This window comes from Rhodnius prolixus, unplaced genomic scaffold (genome assembly GCF_049639745.1).
Source record: "Rhodnius prolixus isolate KJV_2025 unplaced genomic scaffold, Rpr scaffold_4, whole genome shotgun sequence".
NCBI lineage: Eukaryota > Metazoa > Arthropoda > Insecta > Hemiptera > Reduviidae > Rhodnius > Rhodnius prolixus.
The window spans coordinates 20,319,197-20,341,062 of NW_027411614.1; the positions used below are offsets into that span (position 1 = coordinate 20,319,197).

Genomic DNA, 21,866 nt, shown 5'->3' on the forward strand with positions numbered 1-21,866 from the left:
AATGTTAAATAAATATATATTGTATCATATTATTTAGTGAAAACAAACTTTATACCATCGACAACAAAAAGTTTAATCAAAATTCTAGTGAAGAAAGTGTTTAACAGTAACTATGTTTTTTTGAACACCTAATATTGAACATCATATTGAACAATGTTATCAAAATGTAGATAAAAATCGAAAAATTACCCTACACAATCTTCACCATTATCATAAATGTAAGACAACCTTTAAATCAGCAATTCTAATTTTGTCGAAACGATTACTTTTTGTTTTCTTGATGGCACCCCCTATGTCTTCCACTCCTCATGTCACGACCTCTTTATTCCCCTCATTCTTTCGTTTCTTTAGGCGCCTTAATCTTGCCGGACATGTCGCCCACCGGCGGCGCCACTCTTCACGCGTTTAACGCCTATGGCTGTTTTGGTCTTAATAAACAACAAAGTGGTTGTAGTTGTTTGTTAGATTCTCTCAAATATTGTAATGGCTTTTAGATAAATAGTAATTAGACAAAATATTTACATAAGGGAATAATAAATTTTCCTCCTATTCAAAAAGCTACTATCGACATTTGATCAAGTTGGAATGATAATGCTTTCTTAATCATGCAACAAAATTTATTGAATGTGGAAGATGTTTTTGCTAATAAGATTTCAGGAATAGATACAAGAATCACGGCTGCCAATAGATTCCAATTTGGCCAGATTAAATACTTGAAGAGCATATCTGTCTAGATATGCTTCACAAACTTAGACTATCCTTCGAACTGACCAGAAGAAACTTTAAATCTTTTAGGTAAGCGTAATTGGAAAGCATCCGCATCGTACAAGGACTTCTGAAATAAGCTCGTTGAGGAGACCAATGATTAATAGTTGTCGAGGGTTGTAGAACCACTTATGTAGGTATATGTTTTTGTATCTCCGAATTTTACTTTTGCATTTCTCAAAAGCCACCTATTCTGCACATTCTGAAATTGGTCCAGAACTACATATTCCACACATCAGACATGGATGGCCATATCCATATCAAAATGGATTTGGATGGCCAAAATATGGATTTTGCCAATTACAATCACTTCTCTTTTGGAACTTCTTAGTGCACGACGTTTTTCTGGTCACTCTCAGTCCTGCACCATCCCAACAAAGATTGCAGTTCTCCTCTGTCATTCTGCTCTAATCTACGATACCCAACTGGCAATCTATCTCACTTTAAGAACGTCCTTCTTTATTCTTTATGCGTACAAAATTGAACATGCTAGGCCCGTGAGAGCTTTTTCACAGACAGAAAATACTTCTCTGTGAGCTTCATTAAGCATAAAATTCTAAGCTCTTCAATTTTTAGCTAATTTTCTTTCTAAAAATATGATTAAGTTAGCTAATTGGTTGCCTAACTAATTCATATTTCTTGAAGAACTAAAATAACTGTATAATAATTAAAATTTTTCCTCATTATATCTCAAATGCAATTTCAGATATTAAAAATTAGAATTACGTAACATTTTATTTCCAGATTTATTCTTTAAAGTCCAAAGCACTCATAACAAAAAATGTAATAAAAATTGCACAGTTTGCACCACGAATGTAATTAAATACTTAAAACAACCATTTGACGAGAAAATGGGAGATATTATATTACACTACTGTGTATGTGGCCTTTAATACTGCGCTCCTTGGATTTAGTTTGCGAAGCCGCAGCATACAGAGGTCGATGACTCTCGGCCACTAATCCCGTCCTGTACATTCTCAAGAAGGCCAACATTAACCTTTCTACAGTAAATGTCCTCAATTTATTTTTATATCACATGAACTTATTTATCATATATGTATTAAAAATAGAAGATATTAGTTTATTTGGAGTTTGTTTTATTAAAATTTTTGATTCTCTTGATTATATGCCATTAATTTTGTGAGTTTTTTTTTAAAGCAAGCATTGAGATATAATGTTCAAGTTTCGATATCAATCTTTCACAAGAAATATTCAAGTTTTAAGGTCCCTTGAATCCAAAAAAAGTTTTTAAAAGTCCAATAAGTTATTGATAGGTCAACAGATTAATAATCGGTCTGTGTGTTTTTGTTTCTTGACTATTCTCGGGCCAGTAACCCTAAAAGGCCGTGCATTTACACAAATCTTATACATGCGTTATGAATAATTATCCAGATGAAATTTAAAACATGAAATGACAATGATAATTTACAATCCAGAACTGAAATTAAAATAAAAAGTACAAACAAACGTATTTCAGTAAGATTTTTAAAAGTAAAAACATTCAACTATTAAGTATTTAAAATAAACAAGTAAATTACTTAAAATTAGTGAATTTAGAGTAATACGGTGAAATCATTTCATTTTAATAAGAGAAGCATTAATTAATTGAATGTTTAAATTGGATACATATCAAATAATTTAATATAAATAAACATAGAAAGGCACAAAATAAAAAATAATTATAATTCTTTAGTTGTTTACTCTTTAGATGTTTTTCTCCATATCATTCCCCAGACTTTGACGCTTCTTCGCGAGGTGCCTGAGAGCACTAATAGGCATCCTGTCTCATGCTTTTGGTAAGGTCTCGTCTTCAGTAGCTTCTTTGGCCATTCTGACTGCCACCCAATTACTAACTTCACCAACATGAGTTTTGATCTAACTGTAATGAATAACCAATTCTGTGCGTATTTTTAAAGTTCCATTAGTTTGGTTCTTAAGGCTTAGTGTCGTTTTTTAGTTAGTCTAGAATCACTTGGCTGTCAGTTTGGGTACCAGAATTGCAGAAATAAATATTGCTAGCTGTTCGGCTTGGCTGGGACCATACTGAGATCTGACTTAATTTTTTGTGGCCAATCACTTTACATCTTTTTTTTTTAATTTTAAACTACAAACGTTACTCCTACTTTATGCAATCTCTTGCTCCCATCCGTGTTCATCTTTTCAATTGTATAAGCTATTCGCAACATTTGAACGAGCAATCAGATGTTTGAGGGTTGATGGTGAACTCCTAAAAAACAAAATATATGTAAACTGTATCCTTGAAATAATGTATCCTTCGAGTTAATGGACTATTCCTTCGAAAATGATGGTTAACTTAGGCACCTTCATAACATAACAACAAATTCCAGGAAATTGATTGGAGAATGCGGTCAGCAAACAGAAGTTATCATGGACTGCAAAGACATTTAAAATCGGAAATAATCGATAATAGTACAAAGATGTAGCTGTAGAAAACGCTGATTAAAAACAGTCTAAACATACGAATCCGAGTGCTGGGTGATCGATAAAAAAGATGAAGAGAAATTGTGTATATTTAAAAGGAAAATACAGAGAAGGATTTTCGGGAAGACTAAGGAAGGCGATACCTGGAGAATCCGACATAATAGCGAATTCTCAGAGTTATTTAAAGAATTGCCAGTGAAAGAATGGATCAAAATAAATAGATTAAGATAGGCTGGCCATTTAATTAGGATGCAGGACTGTGCTATCGCTAAGAAGGCCATGCAATATAAGCCTGTTGGAATCCTTCGTAAGGATGGCCGAGAAGCAGATGGACCGTGATGCCGGAAGAGCTGGAATATCTGACTGGAGAACGAATCGCAGAACAGACAGAGAAGCCTGTAACAAGTTCTTGGTGGATGCCAGAGCTAAGTGCAGCATCTTCAGTTTTAGGCTTGAGTATAGTATCCTACATATGTTCCTTATAAATTCACGAACCATTAACATAAAATGAGTTTTCCTGACTGAGGCGACCTCAAAATATCTAATTTCAAATTTGGCACGATTGCAATAATTTCTAAAAAAATGTAGAACTTGAATTATTGCGGTGTAACGAAAACAACATTGTAATTTTACCATTAAAGCTATAAAATCATTGTATTATTTATTGGTTTTGCTATTTACCGTATAATCTGTTAGAAATAAAGACAGGTTCTTAAGGTTGATTGAACAAACATGTTCGGTCCTAACACGAGAAATATCCCGCACACTTCATTCGGGTCAATAAGCATTAACTTCCCTTTTGCGGGCAAGATGTGTTATCCAATGCGGACCCTCTATAGCCTATGTTTTTTAATTACAATTATTACTTTAATTAACTTCTCTAATAACCTAATATTTTCTTTGTTTATCACAATTTAATATTTAACAAGTTTACTACTTTTATTATTTATTTATTTATTTTTTTTTTTTTTTTTTTTTTTTTTTTGGCGCACTGCCGGCCTCCGGACAGTGTTCTCTCGTTACAGACAACACTGTCCATCACCGGACAGTGAGCTGTAAGAAGCTCCTAGGAAGAGAAAATCCAAGGGTCAGCAGCTGGATTCGAACCCGGGACCTCCGCGTGGGAGTCCAGTATGCTAACCTCATACTACTTTTATTATTGCTCTGCTTATTGGTTTAAAAGTAAATATCGTACATGTCAATGTTTGAAATATCGAATTTCAATTTCCAATAGGCAAATCTGTTTTGGAATCCCAGATAACCATGGGAAAAGCCGATTTGTGTATTATATTCTTCATTATTCTGGTTCAAAATAATTTTGGACTCAGATTTACTCAGATGTTTTTGCACTTTTATAAATTCGAGTCCAGCTGTTATATTGTATCCAAAATGTTATCGCCATTACTTTTTCAATCCCTGGAATTCTTACAGAAGTAAGGTTTGCTTTAGGAACAATTAGAGTGATTTATTTTTGTGGCTTATCAAATTTTGTCTAATATGTGAAATGAGTTAACGGAAATTATTGTTATACTTATTAGCTTGACAATACCAATTGCAATACCAAGCAAATTACGGTTTGGTAAAACTCCATTTTCCATGATAACTGCTGCTCACAAAAAAGAGAGGGCTGTTTTTAATAACTTAGTTAAGATATTCAGCAAAACAGCTGTTGCTTGTTCAATAAATTTGCTAAAACTCACGTAACAACCCTTTCTCCCAGTCGGATGTTTTCCTTTTTAGACTAGTGCGTGCTTTTTACTGTAAATATTGGCTTAGACTTGCGTTCCTAATTTTACTAGTGTTTATATTTTCAAATCATAACAAACAAAATAAGTAAAACAATATGTTTATTGAAAGAAGTATTGGTAGAGCAATATTTGTGAAGAATAACTTAGATTTTATGAGGCACGTATTAACTTCCATTATATTGCATCCTTGGTCGTTTGTAATTTAACAAATTCTTTTTTCATTAGCGACTAATGATTTTTTCTTTATTTTAAGTTTAACCAGTTTTGACAAAACAAAGCATTTACTTTGTTTTGATGTACTTCAACTAGTGAAATACACTGGCAATCGATAAAATGATTGAAATCATTTTCAAATAACCGGCACAAAAATAGTGATCTATGAAAATGTAATTATGATTTCGTTCCTTTTTCCAAAAATATCGAATAATCTGAACTTAAAATTAGTACTATTTGAGTAACAATTAATAAATTTTGAATTATTAAATCAATTTATTTTGTTTGAATTAAGTCATTTTCATTAAATCACTGATTGTGCTAGTAAAATATTTGTTTTTAATTCTGAATAAATAAAAAAAAGAAAACAATTTAAATCTCTCGAAAAATAGGGTCAACCTATTATTGATCTATTGTAGTAAACATTTGAACGAAATTAGAAGGGGACTTTACCCCGCCCTCACCTGTTTAGAAAAATTTTCATTTTTTTTTTTATCGGCTGGCCATTCTTTAAACTAATATTATCAAGCGAACATATATTTTGTTCACAACATTCGTTGATAAGCTTCAAGATCTTATTTAATATTTCTTATTTTACGATACACGAAAAGGTTTTCGCTAGATGTTAACTTGAAATATTTTCTCTTGAATGCTTAGTGGAGGACAAATTTTAATCTTGTAGACAAGATTTCAAATAAGTAAATATATATATAAAATTATAATAATAATAAAAAAAACTTGTCATTAAATCGCTGCTCTGTTGGGAACATAAACGCTGACTGAGTACACCGTCTAAACAAAAATAAACGGATGAGTCAAGACCATGCAGATAGTAGACACAGTTTGACACCCTTTCAATTCTTACATTTGCTTACCCATTTTAATCTCAACTAATGCACCTTATAAGCCTTTCATTCTAAATATAAATACTAAAACAAACTTCACTGGGAAAGAAAAACTTATTGTTAATTTTACTTTCTTATTACCTCCTAAATTTTCAAAATTGATTTTGCTCTGGTTAAACTTGTTTTAAGATCCGCTAATAAAATGAAGGAGTTCTATGCGATTAGCCGGCATGGACTACCCGTCTCAAAATACTCTTCTAGGCTCGGTTTTGTTTTGATAATAGCTGGATGCAAGTTTAGATATTCCTAATCTGTAAAACTTCAAATTCCAGAACTCTGCGAATCATGATCAAACCCTTAACCACGAGTATACCTACCATTCTTGAAATGTAGTATTTGTTTCCAAGAGTTTCTATACTTTTAAGGGAAATAAATGTTCAAAACAAGACTTCCGCACTGAATTTAAGGATTTTCTGATCATTTTAATGTTGCGACAGTTAACAGTGAATGATTTTCCATTGGCCTATGTATATTCTGCTATCATATCACTGCATACAAATACAGAGGTCTTTTTTGTTAAGAATTTAATTACTAATGGAATTTCTTTTGAAATTATTGTATCAGGAAGTAAATAAGTTATATAATAAGAATAATATTTCTGTATATTAATAATATATATTATGTAACTCTAGATTGAATATGAATATTAAGTCGAAAATTATTTATGTTTTACTGTGGTTTCTCAAGAAAGTTGTATTTGTAATTCCACTAAAGCTTTCCTATCTGTCAATCTAATTAGAAAGCCACAATGATGCCTTTCTAGAACTGTTTACAATTGAAGGGAATGTAATACCTAAAGAAACTTTATACAGAGATAATAAATGCTATATCGAGAATGTAAACATCTATGAATTTATTTGGATTGGTTTTTATGGTTATGGAACTTGTTTAAATTGGAATAAATACATAATAATAAGAAGCCATTATTAAGGGACGAGTGAAATCGGTATCTTCTGGTACAACAACCCAGCGGACATCAAAAGAAGGATGTAAGGCAGTGGTTGAGGTATTACACTTCTTTTCAAGTCGGATCTGAATTAGCCACAAGCGGCTTTACGGAGCTCATTCACCCCCGATAGAAAACCTTGAGGCGATTGAACAAGAAAAGATTCCAAAATAGAATTAAATTGTTCAAATTGAATAATTGACGTTCTAATTGAAAATTGCCATAACGGAAATTTGACTTTTTATTAAGTAATTAAAGTAAGGAATATTTTTTCAGGCTAACTTTACGTCCAACTACCAATTAGGTGTTGTGGACGGAAGCGACTAGCAAACATTACTTATCTACAAAGTTCTCATATTAATCATTAAATAAAATCCAAGGCCTAGAACTAGAATCGAACCCAGTACGAGTACTGACAACACATATTAGCTTTACAGGTCTCTGCTCTAACCGCTCGGCTACCGTGGTGCCTGACTTTTTAATAAGTAAAGCAATAATAAAAGATAATGCTGTAATTTTTTAAGGAAACTATTTTAAGACAAATTAATAGGTATGAAGTTTTCTTGTTATAATGTTATAAAACTTACTTTTTTGTTTTTATTACACAGTATGTATTTCTTCAAAGGCACAATTTAATTATAGGAAGTGGTAATGTAATGTAAAGGTGTAATATATTGTAAGGTGCCTGTAAGTCCATAACCGTGGGAGGAAAGCGCCGCTATGGTTAACCTCTACAAAATAAAATAAAAACAAAATGGAAGACAAGAGAATGGGTCTAGAATCTATTGTCTGTCCTCTACCCTCAGCTCCTTTTTACAGATTTATATCACGACAGAATGTCCATGTAACAAAGCCTTCTTCTTCTATTTCTGTGGTTAGGAGGGTAGCACTGCTGCTTATAATGGCTCTTACATTCAGAAGGATGTAAACCCAGCACGGAGCACACAGATCTCACATCACACGTATTATTTATAATTTTCAATAAACGTATTATTTATGCGTCTGAATTCTCCACTATATAACATGAGATGTAGAACAATTGAGAGTGCTTAAAATTAAACTGCACCGAAGCATTCCCAAGATTTTTTGTGCAACTCTAATGGGCCCTTATACATAGCGATTACTACACTTATTTAAATTAAATCTAATACGTAAAAATTGAAGGGAGTGAAAAGAAATATGATAACTATTTTAGAATATTTCAAATTAAAACAATATGAATTACATAATTTCCAAATCTGAAACGTTAAGTGGTGCAATTTGGCAGTTTATATTAGAGAAATGACGTAGGAGTAAATTGATTGACAGGTTTATGTTTGTAACTTTAATAACAATAACGTGGTTTATACGGAATTATACACAGGGTATGGACACAGGTAAATACTTCATGAATAGGGCAGCCAGAAATATTTAGATAACTTATGAACTTCGGAAGCCCTCTCACCGACAGCACCGTCTCCGATAGAAAACAGACTGAATACGACTAAAGCCAAAACAACAGCAGGTTATGCTATACAATATTGAACGTTCTTTTCAAATTTAAATAGAAATAGAAAAGAAATTTATTATTCTGGGACAATTGTCCCCTAAGAATAAATACAGGAACAAGTAGAGGCCTTAACAGTTTGGCCTGTGATTATACAGAAATTAAATAAATAAATAAATAAGTATTTACAAAAGTGAAAATATAATAAGTGAAAATGAAAGTCAAAATAAAATAATAAAACAGCAGAAATTAAGGAAATAAATTAAAACAATTAGAATTTTGGAGGAAGCTGAATAGAAAGTAGATAACTGAATAGACGGGATTTAAAGATGGATAGGGTAGGAGCATGGCGGACAGATGAAGGCAAGGAGTTCCAGAGAGAGGTAGCACGTATTAGGAAGGACTTGTCAAAGGATGAGGTACGGTGAGAGGGAATATAGAGATCAGATGAGCGAGATCTAGTGTTACGGGAATGGATGGAGGATTTAAACTTAAGGAGTTGAAAAATATAGGAAGGCCTTTGAGACTGGATGACTTGAAAAAGGAAAGAAGCCAAAAAATATTGGCGGCGATAGACAGGAAAAAGCCACTTCAACTCATCGTAGCAGTGCGAAATGCGAGAGTCTCTGGAAATGCTGAAAATAAATCTTATGAAGCAGTACGTGAGGCGCTTGAGCTTAGCTTCAATATCACCAGAAAGACCGCCATACACTAAACAACCATAGTCGAAATGGGGGAATATAAGAGAGGAAACTAGGAGTTGCCGGGTCTTAATTGGAAAAAGGTGACGGGAACTATTAAACTGCTTAAGGATATGGATGGAACGACTGTTTAGAAAACGAAGAATGTTTTATTTTTTTATTATTTATTATTTTTGTAAGGCTGGAATAAACTGACGGCCAAATAAACGTGTTTTTCATCTTCTATTATGGGGGAATGATTAGCTACGTAGTGGAGAAGTATTCAGAAGCTAGAGATTCGAGTCAGGCAGTTTGAGTTTTCCGCCCGCTGTTAGAGAGCCTTGAAGAGTGACAAGATCTAAACAGTAGCTTGGCAGTAGGCTGAGCTGACTCCGGACTGTGAAGGACATGTTGCTGGAACTCTCATTAACTGTAACGTAATGACCTTATAATTTCGATCAGTTCTTAGAGGTCAATTTTATGTTTTATGTATCTAAAAGTAAGTTTTTTAAAAATCTAAATTCGCTGTTATGGAAGAAGGTTTCTTTTAAATGGGTGCGGGATGAAGGTGACTTTGAATTCAGGCGAAATTGGAATTTATAGGGATATCCCTTCTTATGGTTGTCCTTATAATTATAACTGGTAACTTTTTTTAAAAAAAGGAACTATTTATGATGATGAGGCACGGAAAGCTGGTGTCGAAAAACTGAAATGTGAAAGAAAAATTATAAAAAGTTTTTTGAAGATTAACATCGTGTAAAAACTACATTCAGTCCATCAATTCAAATTCAGCTCACTAATGGAAACACTTAAAACATAGTTTTTAATTAAAGGTTTTACTTTATTAAATCTAATTTTCGGAGAATAATAAATTTGGAAAAGATTTATGTATTTATTTTTATTATTTTTTTAAGTGAAGTAAAAATAAATTTCCTCTTAGGTAAAATAAAACAATAATGTGGTAAAAGATTGTTGGGTTCGAGTTTGCATATTCAAATATCCAACACTCCTCTCAGTATCATTATATGCTTTGCAATTAGTGCCAGGAGTGTTTTCGGAAGCTTTTTAAATATATTTTCTTTGTAATGCAAACAAATATTGTAAAGACATGGGGACTTTTTAATTATATTCTGTAAAAGAAGCTGTTTTACTTAGTAAACCCTCCGGTTTAGGTAGGGGGGCAGTTCCTGAAATACTGAAATTAAAATTATAAAACTGATTGTTTTAAAGAAAAAGAGGAAATGACGGTTTTCTTTATCTTTTGCTTTGTTTTTATTTTAGCCTTCTTTAAAAAGAAAAAAAAATAAGAATTTTTGTCTGACCAAAAAGTTCGTTTTAATGATATATTGAAGAAACAAAATAATTCGTAATATCGTCTTCTAAAGCATATGAATGCTGCAAAATGGTTTTTCAAGAATATAGTGAAATAAAATGCAAGTTTAATTAGTAAATATTAAAAAATAATTAAAGCTGTTTTTAAGAAAATTAAAGTACAAATTTTGTTCTTTGTTCTTTTTGTAGTCCTATTTACACGTTTCATAGCGAATGATTTTGGTCCTGATCTACTATATTTTTGCTTAATAAATCATTAACTCTACCTTAGGATTGAAGATTGGCGAGGAATCGGTCAAATAAAACAACTCGGCCTTTTTGCCAACGTTTCGACAAATATATTGTCTTCTTCAGGGCGTGGCTATGCGGGTTGATTGAGTTTCTGTTACTACTAATTTTATTTGACCGATTCCTCGCCAATCTTCAATCCTAAGTTTAACAATTTGCGGTCACGAAACCTATATGTTCATTAACTCTACCTCTATTTTTAAAAGCTCTTTAATAATTAATGTATTTTTACTAAATATTATTTAAATTGATTTATCATTTAATTAAATAATCTCTCCGGTGATGGCAGTGTTACCTTTAACAAGAGCCGGGCGCCAAATATCTTAGCTGTTGACAAACCTAAAAAAAAACAAACAATAAATTTTGGATTAACTAAAAGTTGCGTTTGAGATTGTCTTTTTTAAAACTAATTTAGTGACGTAAGTCCACCCATTTGAAGTTTTATGCGTTCCTAATGATACTTACTATTGCTGCGTATATTAAACTTTGTAGCTCTTGCCTGCGCTGGTGCTTTCCTTGGTAACTTGGAAATCCTCAAATCTAACTTTGTCATATCGACTCTTAAGTACGAAACCTCTGTGTTAATGCAATTGGCAATTGGAATCTACTTAATAACTTTGACAGATCATAAAACAGAACAAGATTACGGATTAAAGGAATTAGTTTACTTTAATGGGTAAATTAGATTGATTATCCACTACCCAGAAACCCAACAAAGATGGTCAGGAGTTAATAGTGCCTTTTAGATTCAGATGCAGATAAAATAAAATGAATCAGAATGTTAATCCGTATTACTTAAAAAAACATTTGATTAAAATCATGTTTACGCTGGTTGAAAAAAAAGAGAACACTGTAATATGAATCACTGTAGTTCTGACTAAATGTTACGACTGCCGGAATTAGTAGAAATTCCTTACTAATAGAGTAACGTTTAATACTTTTTATGTAAGTAATTAAAAACTTGGTAAAAAGTTCAGGTTTAAAGATGAAACATTTGTTTTAATAGTAATATTTCAGCGTAAAAAGTAGTGTAAAAGTGCATCAGATTATGTAGAAATAGAAATAATGTCTCCCTAAAATAGAATAGTTGACTGCCGAATTTCAGCTAATTTTCTACTCTTATTGTAATTCAATGCAGCCAAAAACGAGGAGTTGGATTAACTTATTTGGTATTAAAAGTTAAATTTGCATCAAATTATTATTCATTTATTTTATATTTTTAAAAGTAGGAAAAGAAATCTCTGCTGCAAAATGTTTTTATCTGTGAAAAGGTAAGTGAAGAGGGTTTGCCACTAAAACAGAAGTGTTTCTTGTTTGATAAGAATGACAAAGTAACAGACCGCTATCTTCAAGGAAATCTTTTTAACAGGATGTTGTGAGCCCTTAGCAAAGGACCACCCACTTTAACAATACCTACCTTTTTCCTTGCATTATCTTTCTTAACTATCAAAATACCTACCTCTAATCTGACCTGTGACCCCCGGAAACTTGAAACCTTCTTGTTCATCTCTCTCTTTCTCTCTGTGTTTAAACAAACAAAACAAAAACAAAAAAAAATGACAAAACAATTTTTGAAATAGATGGCCTTAAAATTAATTTATAATTTCTACAACTTTAAAAGAGTTTGTCGTCTGATTTCTTGAGTGAGTTATGCAAGATTTTGTTGCTAGCGACTGATCCAGCTGCAAGATATCTTGAAATATGTTCAGTTTGTATTTAGTAAAATAGTTCAATGTTTCAACAACATAAATTTTTCATTTTGGTTTACACCTATTATATTTCTACTGATTGTTATTTTAAAAAAAGCTGATTTTAGCATTCTTATGCTTATTCCTTCCGACAATTGTTTCTATTGAATTAGATAACCTTGAAAAGGTGAGGACAGAATGTGTGTGAACAAAATGTCTCGAACTTCAAAAAACCAGAAGTAACTGTAAGTACATAATTAATTTATTCCGGTAAGGTACATTAACTCACGAACACAAATGTTTTGGGGCAAGGGTCAAAGTGTTTGCCTAAATGAAGAAATTGTTAACGAGATGTACTCTTTACAGAGTTAGTTTTTTGATTTGTTGGCATAATTTGAGTTGCTGAAATTTGTTTGCCTGTATGTAGATATATAAGTTGCAGGATTGTTAAATAATTCGTCTTTTGCAAATTTAAGTTTTGCGTAACAATGCGAGTTAAGAAGTTTATACATTATTATGCAAAGCAATATAACAATAACTAGTAATCCTGAAAAGTTTCTACAACGTTTGTAATATTTTAATTTCATTGAATAATTTGAACAAAGATGCCAATGAAATAACATAGAAAAGAATTTGCTGATCAATTTCAGGACTTATATCTTTGGTTTGTGTTTAAGATTAGAAATAACCATCGAGGTTGAAATTAATTTTAGTTTCAATTTTATTGAACAACTCATTTATCAGAAGCATGTATTAAACCTAGTTTATAATCTGCATCAAATATAGAACATTGAAATGATGGATTTCTCTGAAACTGGATGAAGAAACAAGTGATGGACCAATTATTGCAATCGTCTTTGATTCAGGCTCTGAGTATTTTTCGAAACTCTTTTAGACCGCTCTGTATCCTGGGTAGGCATCGTGAAGCAATAAAAAATGTTTTATTGCAGTAGAATGGATCTATTATTCATACCGCCGAAGCGAGTATGAGTTCCAAAATAAGTAAATAAAAAGTAATGCTTTAGGATAGATACAAAAATATAGTAAATAAAAAACTATTTAATTAATTTAATAGCATTTAAAAAAATAACAAATTAATATGATTGGTAACTATTGTAAGTTGTCATTATTTCCAAAATCTTAAATATATACATCACAAGCATTGACAAAATGTGCACAACTTCTTTAAAGATTACTTGGATGACGCTCCGAATTGCCTATAGAACTTAAACGATTAAACCACATAGCTATCCTCATACCTACGCGGATTTAAGGATTAGTATTGAGACAAATCTACAAGCATACAGATATTTCAATCAAAACTAATTCGACAGATAGTTGATGGTACTTTCTACGTAACTAACCTTAGTCTTCATTACGACATCAACATCCTACTCGTACAACCACTTGCCAAGAAGAAATATCGAAAGTTCCATTACTGGTCTCTCTAATTGCTTTAATCTATTCGTACAGTCTCTCGCCTCTAATGTCATTCTTAATAATCCAACATAATAGGTATCCTTTAGAGCACTGCTTTTCAACCTTTTTCTGGTCATGGCACATCAGTCAGATACCAAAACAGTAAACGGCACACTGCAACTGAAATGCTCCCATTTCATTCTAAAATGACGTATTATGCTCAACTAGTGCTGTAATAACAACACTATTACACTCCTACAAAAATACAAGTTTTCGTGGCAGGCTGTAACATTAATAACAAACCCAATCATTCACCCGTCAATACCGTTCTCTGTCAATACAATTAACTACATGTATACAACAGAAATGAAATTCTTTATTTTAATGCCCATTATTAATGTCAAGAAGTGCCTGTAATTCATGTAAAATTGTGAATCCGTAACTAAAAGGAAGTGATTAAATGCACCTCTAAATGAGATTAAAGTTACAAAAACTAAACAGCCAATAAAGAAGAACGAAAGCTATGTGACATATTTTACTAATTTAGTTAACAGTTACTAGCCAAGTGACCAACAGTGTGTTAATGCGACGGCTGGCTTTGCAAGGACCGTGAAAGTGTTTCAATTTGAGCGTTAACCTCAGTTGACAAGCACACGCGTAAGTCGTTTTTAAGTGCCTGTAAACACCCTCTGTGTTTCGTTTTGATCCGTGTAATGCTGAGAATTCCTTCTCACACAGGTAAGTAGTGCCGAAAGGAAGCAGTATTCCCACTGCCTTACTACCTATCAATGTGTATTCTTTTCCAACCATAATCCAGAACTCTACTAAATTCATTTCCAGAAACTTCAATCGCAGTCTACTGTCAGCTGCAACGACAATAAGCTGTTCCTTTTCCATTAATTGAAGGCCAGACATATCAACTTGGATATGAAATGGGTTTCTGATCCAATCTTTGTCAAAAAAGAGTTAGACTTGGAAAGTAGTGTTGCAACTTCTCATCCAACTGTGATAAATGTTCAATAACTACGTCATGTAACACAACTGCACCAGGATCAACTTCAACAGCACATCAAAACATAGCTACTGAATTAGTTGCTTCTATTTCATGTGGCCACATTCAAATTTTCTGACGAAATACGCATAGTTTGTCAGTAACAGAGGGTATGTTTAATTCGTTGCCCTGCATACTTGAATTCAGTGCATACATACTCGCATCATTATATGTTTTATTTCATTATAGGAATATGAGGTTATATACTATTTTAACTTATAATTAATTTCAATGCATCGCCATTATAATTTTATTAATATTATTTTTATTTTTTGCCACGGCACACTTCTACCGTAGCTGCACAGGTTAGGAAGCACTGCTTTAGAGAATGCTAACACTCGGTACTTAGTGTCTCTCCTACTGCTTTAAATACTGCTTTACTTATTTAAATACAAAAAGTAAAATCAAAATGAAAAAAGAAGGAAAAGATAACAAAAATAGTCAAAATTAAATTTCTCTTCAATGTCACTAAAAAACATTAAAATATTAGCTAAATTTCAGAGAGACTGACTAAATTTTGACAGTTTTCCAATATTACAATCGTGCTATTACTATTTGTAAAATTAAAATTGTTAATTCCTTTCCTTTTAAAACTTCGCGGCGATCCCCTGTTCAAACCTCGAATCTCCTTACACTCGCTGACTTTCGCTATCTCCCAGCAAAAGTACCAATTAAAACAAATATATATATCCACTTTATTAAGAAATAGTATCTAATAATGGCTACCCAACTGAATGATTGAGAGAGGAAGTTGAGACATTAGGTCCGATTTTAGTGACTAGATAGTGTCAGATCTAGGAATAGCCTTTTCTAACTATAACGTTTTGTCACCCCTGTTCCTCCTGTTACAATCATTCTGGAACTCCCCATTTGGACAGGAATAGTACTGATGCAGCGCACACAAAAACACCTTCGGCTTCTTCTGTATGGAACACCCAATTTTGTGGGAGTGTATGTACAAGTATAGAGAGGACTTTTAGATTTTAATTATACTAGAAACTTCAACAATAATTTGTTACTAAAATTAAAAAATGACATAAGTACGGAAACTATTTCATTTTTTCACTGTGTATGAAGTAATTAACAGTGAGAATCTTTTTTACAAAAATGTTTATAATTGAACTAACGCAGAGTTATCCCACGTATATGGGAGCGTTGTGGTCAAACACCACTTTTAATGTCTTAAAGCGGTGCTCTTAGTTGGAAACGTCATCAATAATATAGGAATAAAAATTTTAATTCTTGGGTAAAAGAAATTTACTGATTTTTTATTAGCACAACTGAATTAAATAAAAAAAATGATATAAATGATGCCAAGTTAGATTAAACGAGGTTAAAAAATAAAATAAATATAAAACCTTTTTAATAAAAATCGAGACAGTTTCAGTCCCTTATTATTTATATCTTAGAAACGTTTCCGAAAGAGTATTAAAATTATTTAAAATTGCCACATCATTTTAAATTTCATTATCATTTATATACAATTTTAATACCTAATTGTTGTAATAAACTTTTAGAAATTATAACATACCTATAAATTTGTTGACTGAAGACAGATCTGTTGTTCCACAACGTTACTTGGATCTGCCACCTTAACTTGCCTTGACTTATTTTAATCACCAGACTTAATTAAGCCCCATTTTTTAATAATTTTCCAATTCTTCAAATTAATGAGCATACCCTATCTGTTGAGAGAAGTTTGTACTATTTCTGCAACACTACAAACACATTTCGATGATATCAATTTTTCTGGAAAAATAAAAATAATTATTTTTTTTAAATGATAATCGTTGAAATAAATTTTGAAATATTAAAAAAACGCTCAAGACAGTGTCTAACAGATATTTGTCAAATTTGGAATTCCAGGAATACTTTTAATAATGTCTTTCAAAGGGAAGTGAAGATCCCTGTTTGAAACCAGCTGCTGGCCCTTAGCTTTTTACTCAAAATCCTTCAAAAATCCATTTTTCATATTAAATGTTTAGTGTATAAGTAGAAATGCACAGTAGCGGTCCAATTATAAAGAAAATCCTTCGAACTATTTTCGAGAAAACTGCGGAAAAATAAGTAAGATTGCTTTCGGTTGGCGGTGGTAGAATGTGACCGTACGAATCAAACGGAATACCAAATTGGATTTGCAATTTTGTTTAATTATAATACAACTATCATTAATATATTTATTTCAATTATTAGTATCTGTAATAGAGGGCAGACATTTTATCACGTCCTTTATATAAACCTGAGTTACCAATCCTCGAAGAAATAATTATCGAATCTGAAATTATTCAGAAAGAAGAAAACTAATGCGACTCAGTAACTCGGGATAAAATCTTGAATATTCTAATTTAAATGTCTTCCATTGTAGACTTTAATTTCTTATCTTTTGGCCTAATTTTTAGTTTGGTAATAAGGCACTAAAAAGTTACACGTGTTTCTTGATGTAATATTTAATTAGTAAGATACTAAGTGATTTAAGAAAGATGTTTGAATATTTTTTAGGGAATAAAATAATTACGAGAAGTAATAACATAACATTGACTCCGATAAGAACATTCGAAACGGGAGATTAGACAGTATGCAGCAGGTAGAATGTTCTTGGATGAGTGCGATCGAAAGCCTAAGCAACATCGCGAAACACTTCAGGGCAACTTTGTTTATATGCTCAAGAAAATCATTCATCAAGACCTCGTCTGTAGAATGTTGAGCACCACATAATTAGAAGGAAAGTTTTGCTTCCTTCTTGTTTTGTTTTTTATCTTTAGAAATCTTTATTAATTTGGAGGATTTCCAAGATTGGAAAAGAGGTGATTATAAGCACTTTGTTTTAACAGACAGGCACGTTTGAATGTTTTAGCACTTCTAAAGGATGTTGAAAATGTTAAAGCTGTACACAAAAGATTTAGAGTAGCACATCTTATGGAGAGAAAACTTTGGGAAGAAGTTTTGAGTCGTTGAGGTTTTTTTCAAGTTGTTCTTCAAATTAATAAATATGTACTACATAAAATATGTACTACCGTTAAGTTTTAGTGTTTATTCTTTGTATATGCAGGCAAATTGATGGTGTAGCCAATATATAAGAAAATTAGGTATACTTTTAACAGCTTGTAACAAAACTACATGGATTATAAAAAAATGTTTAAGCTACTTTTGGCCGAACTTAGAAAGCGGCTTCTTTTGTGTTATTATCTATTGGATCTCAAAGTAATAGCCATGAAATTAAGCAGAATTTAACATGTACAAGCACTCATTATCTTAAAATGGTTAAATTAATTGTTAATAGTTTCCAAAAAGACAAATTATAATTGAGAACATAAATGAGTTGAAAGAAATAAACATATTTTAGCATATGTGAAGATCAGGATGATAAGCACAATTTATGTCTAAAGGAATATACTAATTAATAACTGCTAAAAAGGAGGTGGTAAATCGTTTTCTCGCCCAACTACACGATAAATGTTCAAGAGAGGAAGGCCGAATAATTTAGGTTGGTGTAAACTGGTAGATACTACTGCAACATATTATTAGACCGAAAATACTAAAGGACCAGTTATATTTATATAAATATACACTTGCCTCGTTTTATAGTTTCAATATCGCGATCTTTTGCTTATGTATACATCTCGTTCTTCTTTCTAGTAAAAGATTTATTAGCCAACTCTTTATCATGCCAAGTCTAAGCTTTCATCACCTGTTTGATACGTGACAATTAGTTCGGAAAACTCCTATATAGATAAACTCCTATACGATTTTCTTTACTACAGTCGGCAATTCTAAAGAAGGTCTTTACATTAGTTACAAATATATGGAGAGCTTTTTCGTAGAATCAGCCTTCTTGGTGCCCTAGCCCATTAATAGTTTGGACTACTTTTAACCTTAAGACTCAGTACCTCCTAAACACACTTTCTTTGATAAAGTTATTGAAAATTTAGAAAATATATAGTAATTCTTACGTAGTGTAGGCGGTAATGACTTTACATTCTATGTTCAATCTAATAACATTCTACAAGAAGACATAATAATAGTCTATCTGATTGATGTGGCAGTTGCGGAAATAATAGTACGATCTGCAGGTAAGATGACGCTTACAGGGTTTTCATCATAAAAATAATCTCACAAATAAGTATCCCTTAGAAAAGTTATTAAATTTTTATGAAATCCAAAACTGGACATCGTATCGTTGGATAACATAACACAGATGGAAAACAAGCGATTATGTGTTCTCTTTCAAGAAGTGGCCAGACTATAATCTCCGTTGATGCGGACTTACCAATCTAAGCTTGGCTGAGTTGAGGATTACTTTATTCGGGAACGAAAACCTTGCGCTTGCGGAAATCTTAAATTTTTTGTTAAATTCCTGGTCATAGCTACGAAATATGTTACAAGCTTCCATTTTAAAGGATGCAGAGACTTAAGACCGGTGCAGTCTTTGCAGCATGGCCCTCAAGACAAAGCGCTATCAGTTTGTCTAGTGCTTGCACTCAAACAGATTGTCTCCATCTCAACAAGAGTATGAAGAAAATAGTCGTTAGGGAACTCCGGTGATTGATGCTGGTCAGAGATGATGAGACCAGTAGTGGCTGGAAAGAGAGACTGACCTCATGTATTTTGGGACTACAATGTTACGACAGTTAGAAAGTAATCGCCATTTCACCCACAACGAAACATTTATAGCTACAACTCTGCCGTGGATAAATATATCCAGCCACACTAAAATAAAAGATAAAATTAAAATATTAGTATTATAGAAATATCAATAACAAAGAAGTGAAAACAAAATAACCTCTAGCACATGAAAACAGTAGAAACCAAAATTAGCTAACACAAAATTTAAATTAAAACAAATGGGCTCAGTTTATGTTGCCAGACTTGACTATAACGTGAAGATGTAGTTACAACACTGAACCATCAACTGTTACGAATAAAAAATGAAAATGAGATTTACTTAGTAGTTTTTTTTACATTCTTTTACCGTTGTTATTCTACTTTATAGACTATCAGATTATAATGTTATTTTATTTAAATTTGTCTTTTCTTTTTTTTTATGTTACAGTTGGACTGTTTCCAGAACCAATCGACTTAGGAGCCAGAGCTATAATTCGAGCTAATGGTACTTGCGGACAGGATGGACCGGAAACTTTTTGTCGATTACGAGGCGGACATCAGTGTGGTGTTTGCGATTCAAGAAGCCACGATAAAAGACATCCACCGGAATTTGCACTCGATCACGATTCGAATACTTGGTGGCAGAGTACCTCATTATATCATGGCCAACATTATCAATATATTACTCTTGATATCGACCTTAAGCAGGTAAAGATAGATTTAGTTCTACTTATTCTATCTCTAATGAAATGATTTCACAAAGTTTCATAGATAATATCACCAACTGAATGCATCAGTGGCGCAATCCGAAGAACCAGTTTTTTGAGCAAAAGCCTACTAAAGATTCCTTGGAAATTCATATTTTCAATAATAGGATTGGGCCTGCTACCGTTGCTAGTTTGAGCCCAACAATCTGATGAATCTTATAATTCAACTCAAATTGCTGATCTCCTCTTAACAAGAATATAATAATCAATTTATATTTACCTCTAGAGGTTGATAATACAAAAAACTTTATTCTGAGTGGTGGCATAATTCATAAAAATTACTAAAACAATGCGTAAACTTATTTTTTTTTAAAAAAAAAGGCACTTTGACCAATAAACCTGTCGAGTAAAGCTCTATATTTTTCATATTTTAGCAAATTTTTGGATATAATTGAATGAATAAATTTATTTTGATTTGTATAATAAGGCTACTTAAACTTTGTGATCGCGGTGATATCACTACATTACTTTTACTAATCTTAAAAAAAGTTTTATTGCACCAACAAGAGTTCGTGATTTATGAATTATTCGCCCTAAAATAAACAATAACAAAAAGCTAAAACTTGATATTTCGTTTAAGCTTCTTGCACCTTATCTACTTCAAAGTTTGAAAAAGTTACTTTACTGAATCGTTAGATTCTTTACAGAATTGGTTCGACGTTTCATACTACTCTAGTGATCTCCTTCAAAAGCTGGAGAACAAAGATATGGATGGTGGTATTGCGCAATTAATAATAATAAGACCTTGCAACTCGATTATCAGGCGCTAAAAAGGGTCTTTGAGTTTATGGAATAGAGATGTCCATTTGTTGCTTGTAGATGTCTGTCTTCTAATCATTGAAATCAAGCAAAATGTAAATCATTATATTGATAAAAATTGTCGATTAAAAATTCGTTCAACAATAATCCAAGTTCCATCCAAAATCAATTCTTTTCGAAGAGTGCTGCTGATATAAGTTCCTTTATAATGTACTGTGAAATCTAATTGCTCGAGTGACCATGCTCTTAACCATTTTTCTTTGGATTTTAGATTCATGTTGTGATTTCTCAATTTGTTTATTGTCAAGCTTTGTTTAAGATTTTTCGCATAAAATTTGGGTATAACCCAATAAATGGTGGTTTTGAAAGGAAATTGTATTGCGTTCAAAAACTTTTGACAATTTGTTATTCACTTTGCTGTTATTTATGACAATCAAAAGCAAATAACAATTTTTATCTAGAATAAATATTTTCTTAAATAGTTGATAAATCTCAAGGTAAAACAACGAAGTACAAAATAAATAACTATACTTCTTTTAAATAAGTTTCTTAAAGTGTTCACTACAAAAAAAAGAAAAGAAAAAAGCCGACTTTCCTGGAAGGGTACATCTTCAATTTTCACGGTTACTGTCGGTTGTAGGTACCAAAAGACTTCCTTTTTTTTCCCTGCTTCTGTACCTGTCGTCGCAAAAAGAATTAGATGGGAAGTCGTAAAAGATGAATATGTTTGAAAATTAAATGATTCCCACGCGACCAATACGAAAGAAGGAGTGGC

General features: G+C 32.1%; 1 protein-coding gene across 2 annotated transcripts in view; it reads left to right on the forward strand.

The window, feature by feature from the left end:
* Positions 1-21,866, forward strand: part of wb (wing blister) — a 126,486-nt gene that overhangs the window by 2,418 nt on the left and 102,202 nt on the right. For both annotated transcript variants that reach the window (XM_074130413.1, XM_074130414.1), the window contains exon 2: positions 20,014-20,273. In XM_074130413.1, coding sequence (XP_073986514.1) covers positions 20,014-20,273 — 260 coding nt within the window. The remainder of the gene's footprint in view (positions 1-20,013; positions 20,274-21,866) is intronic.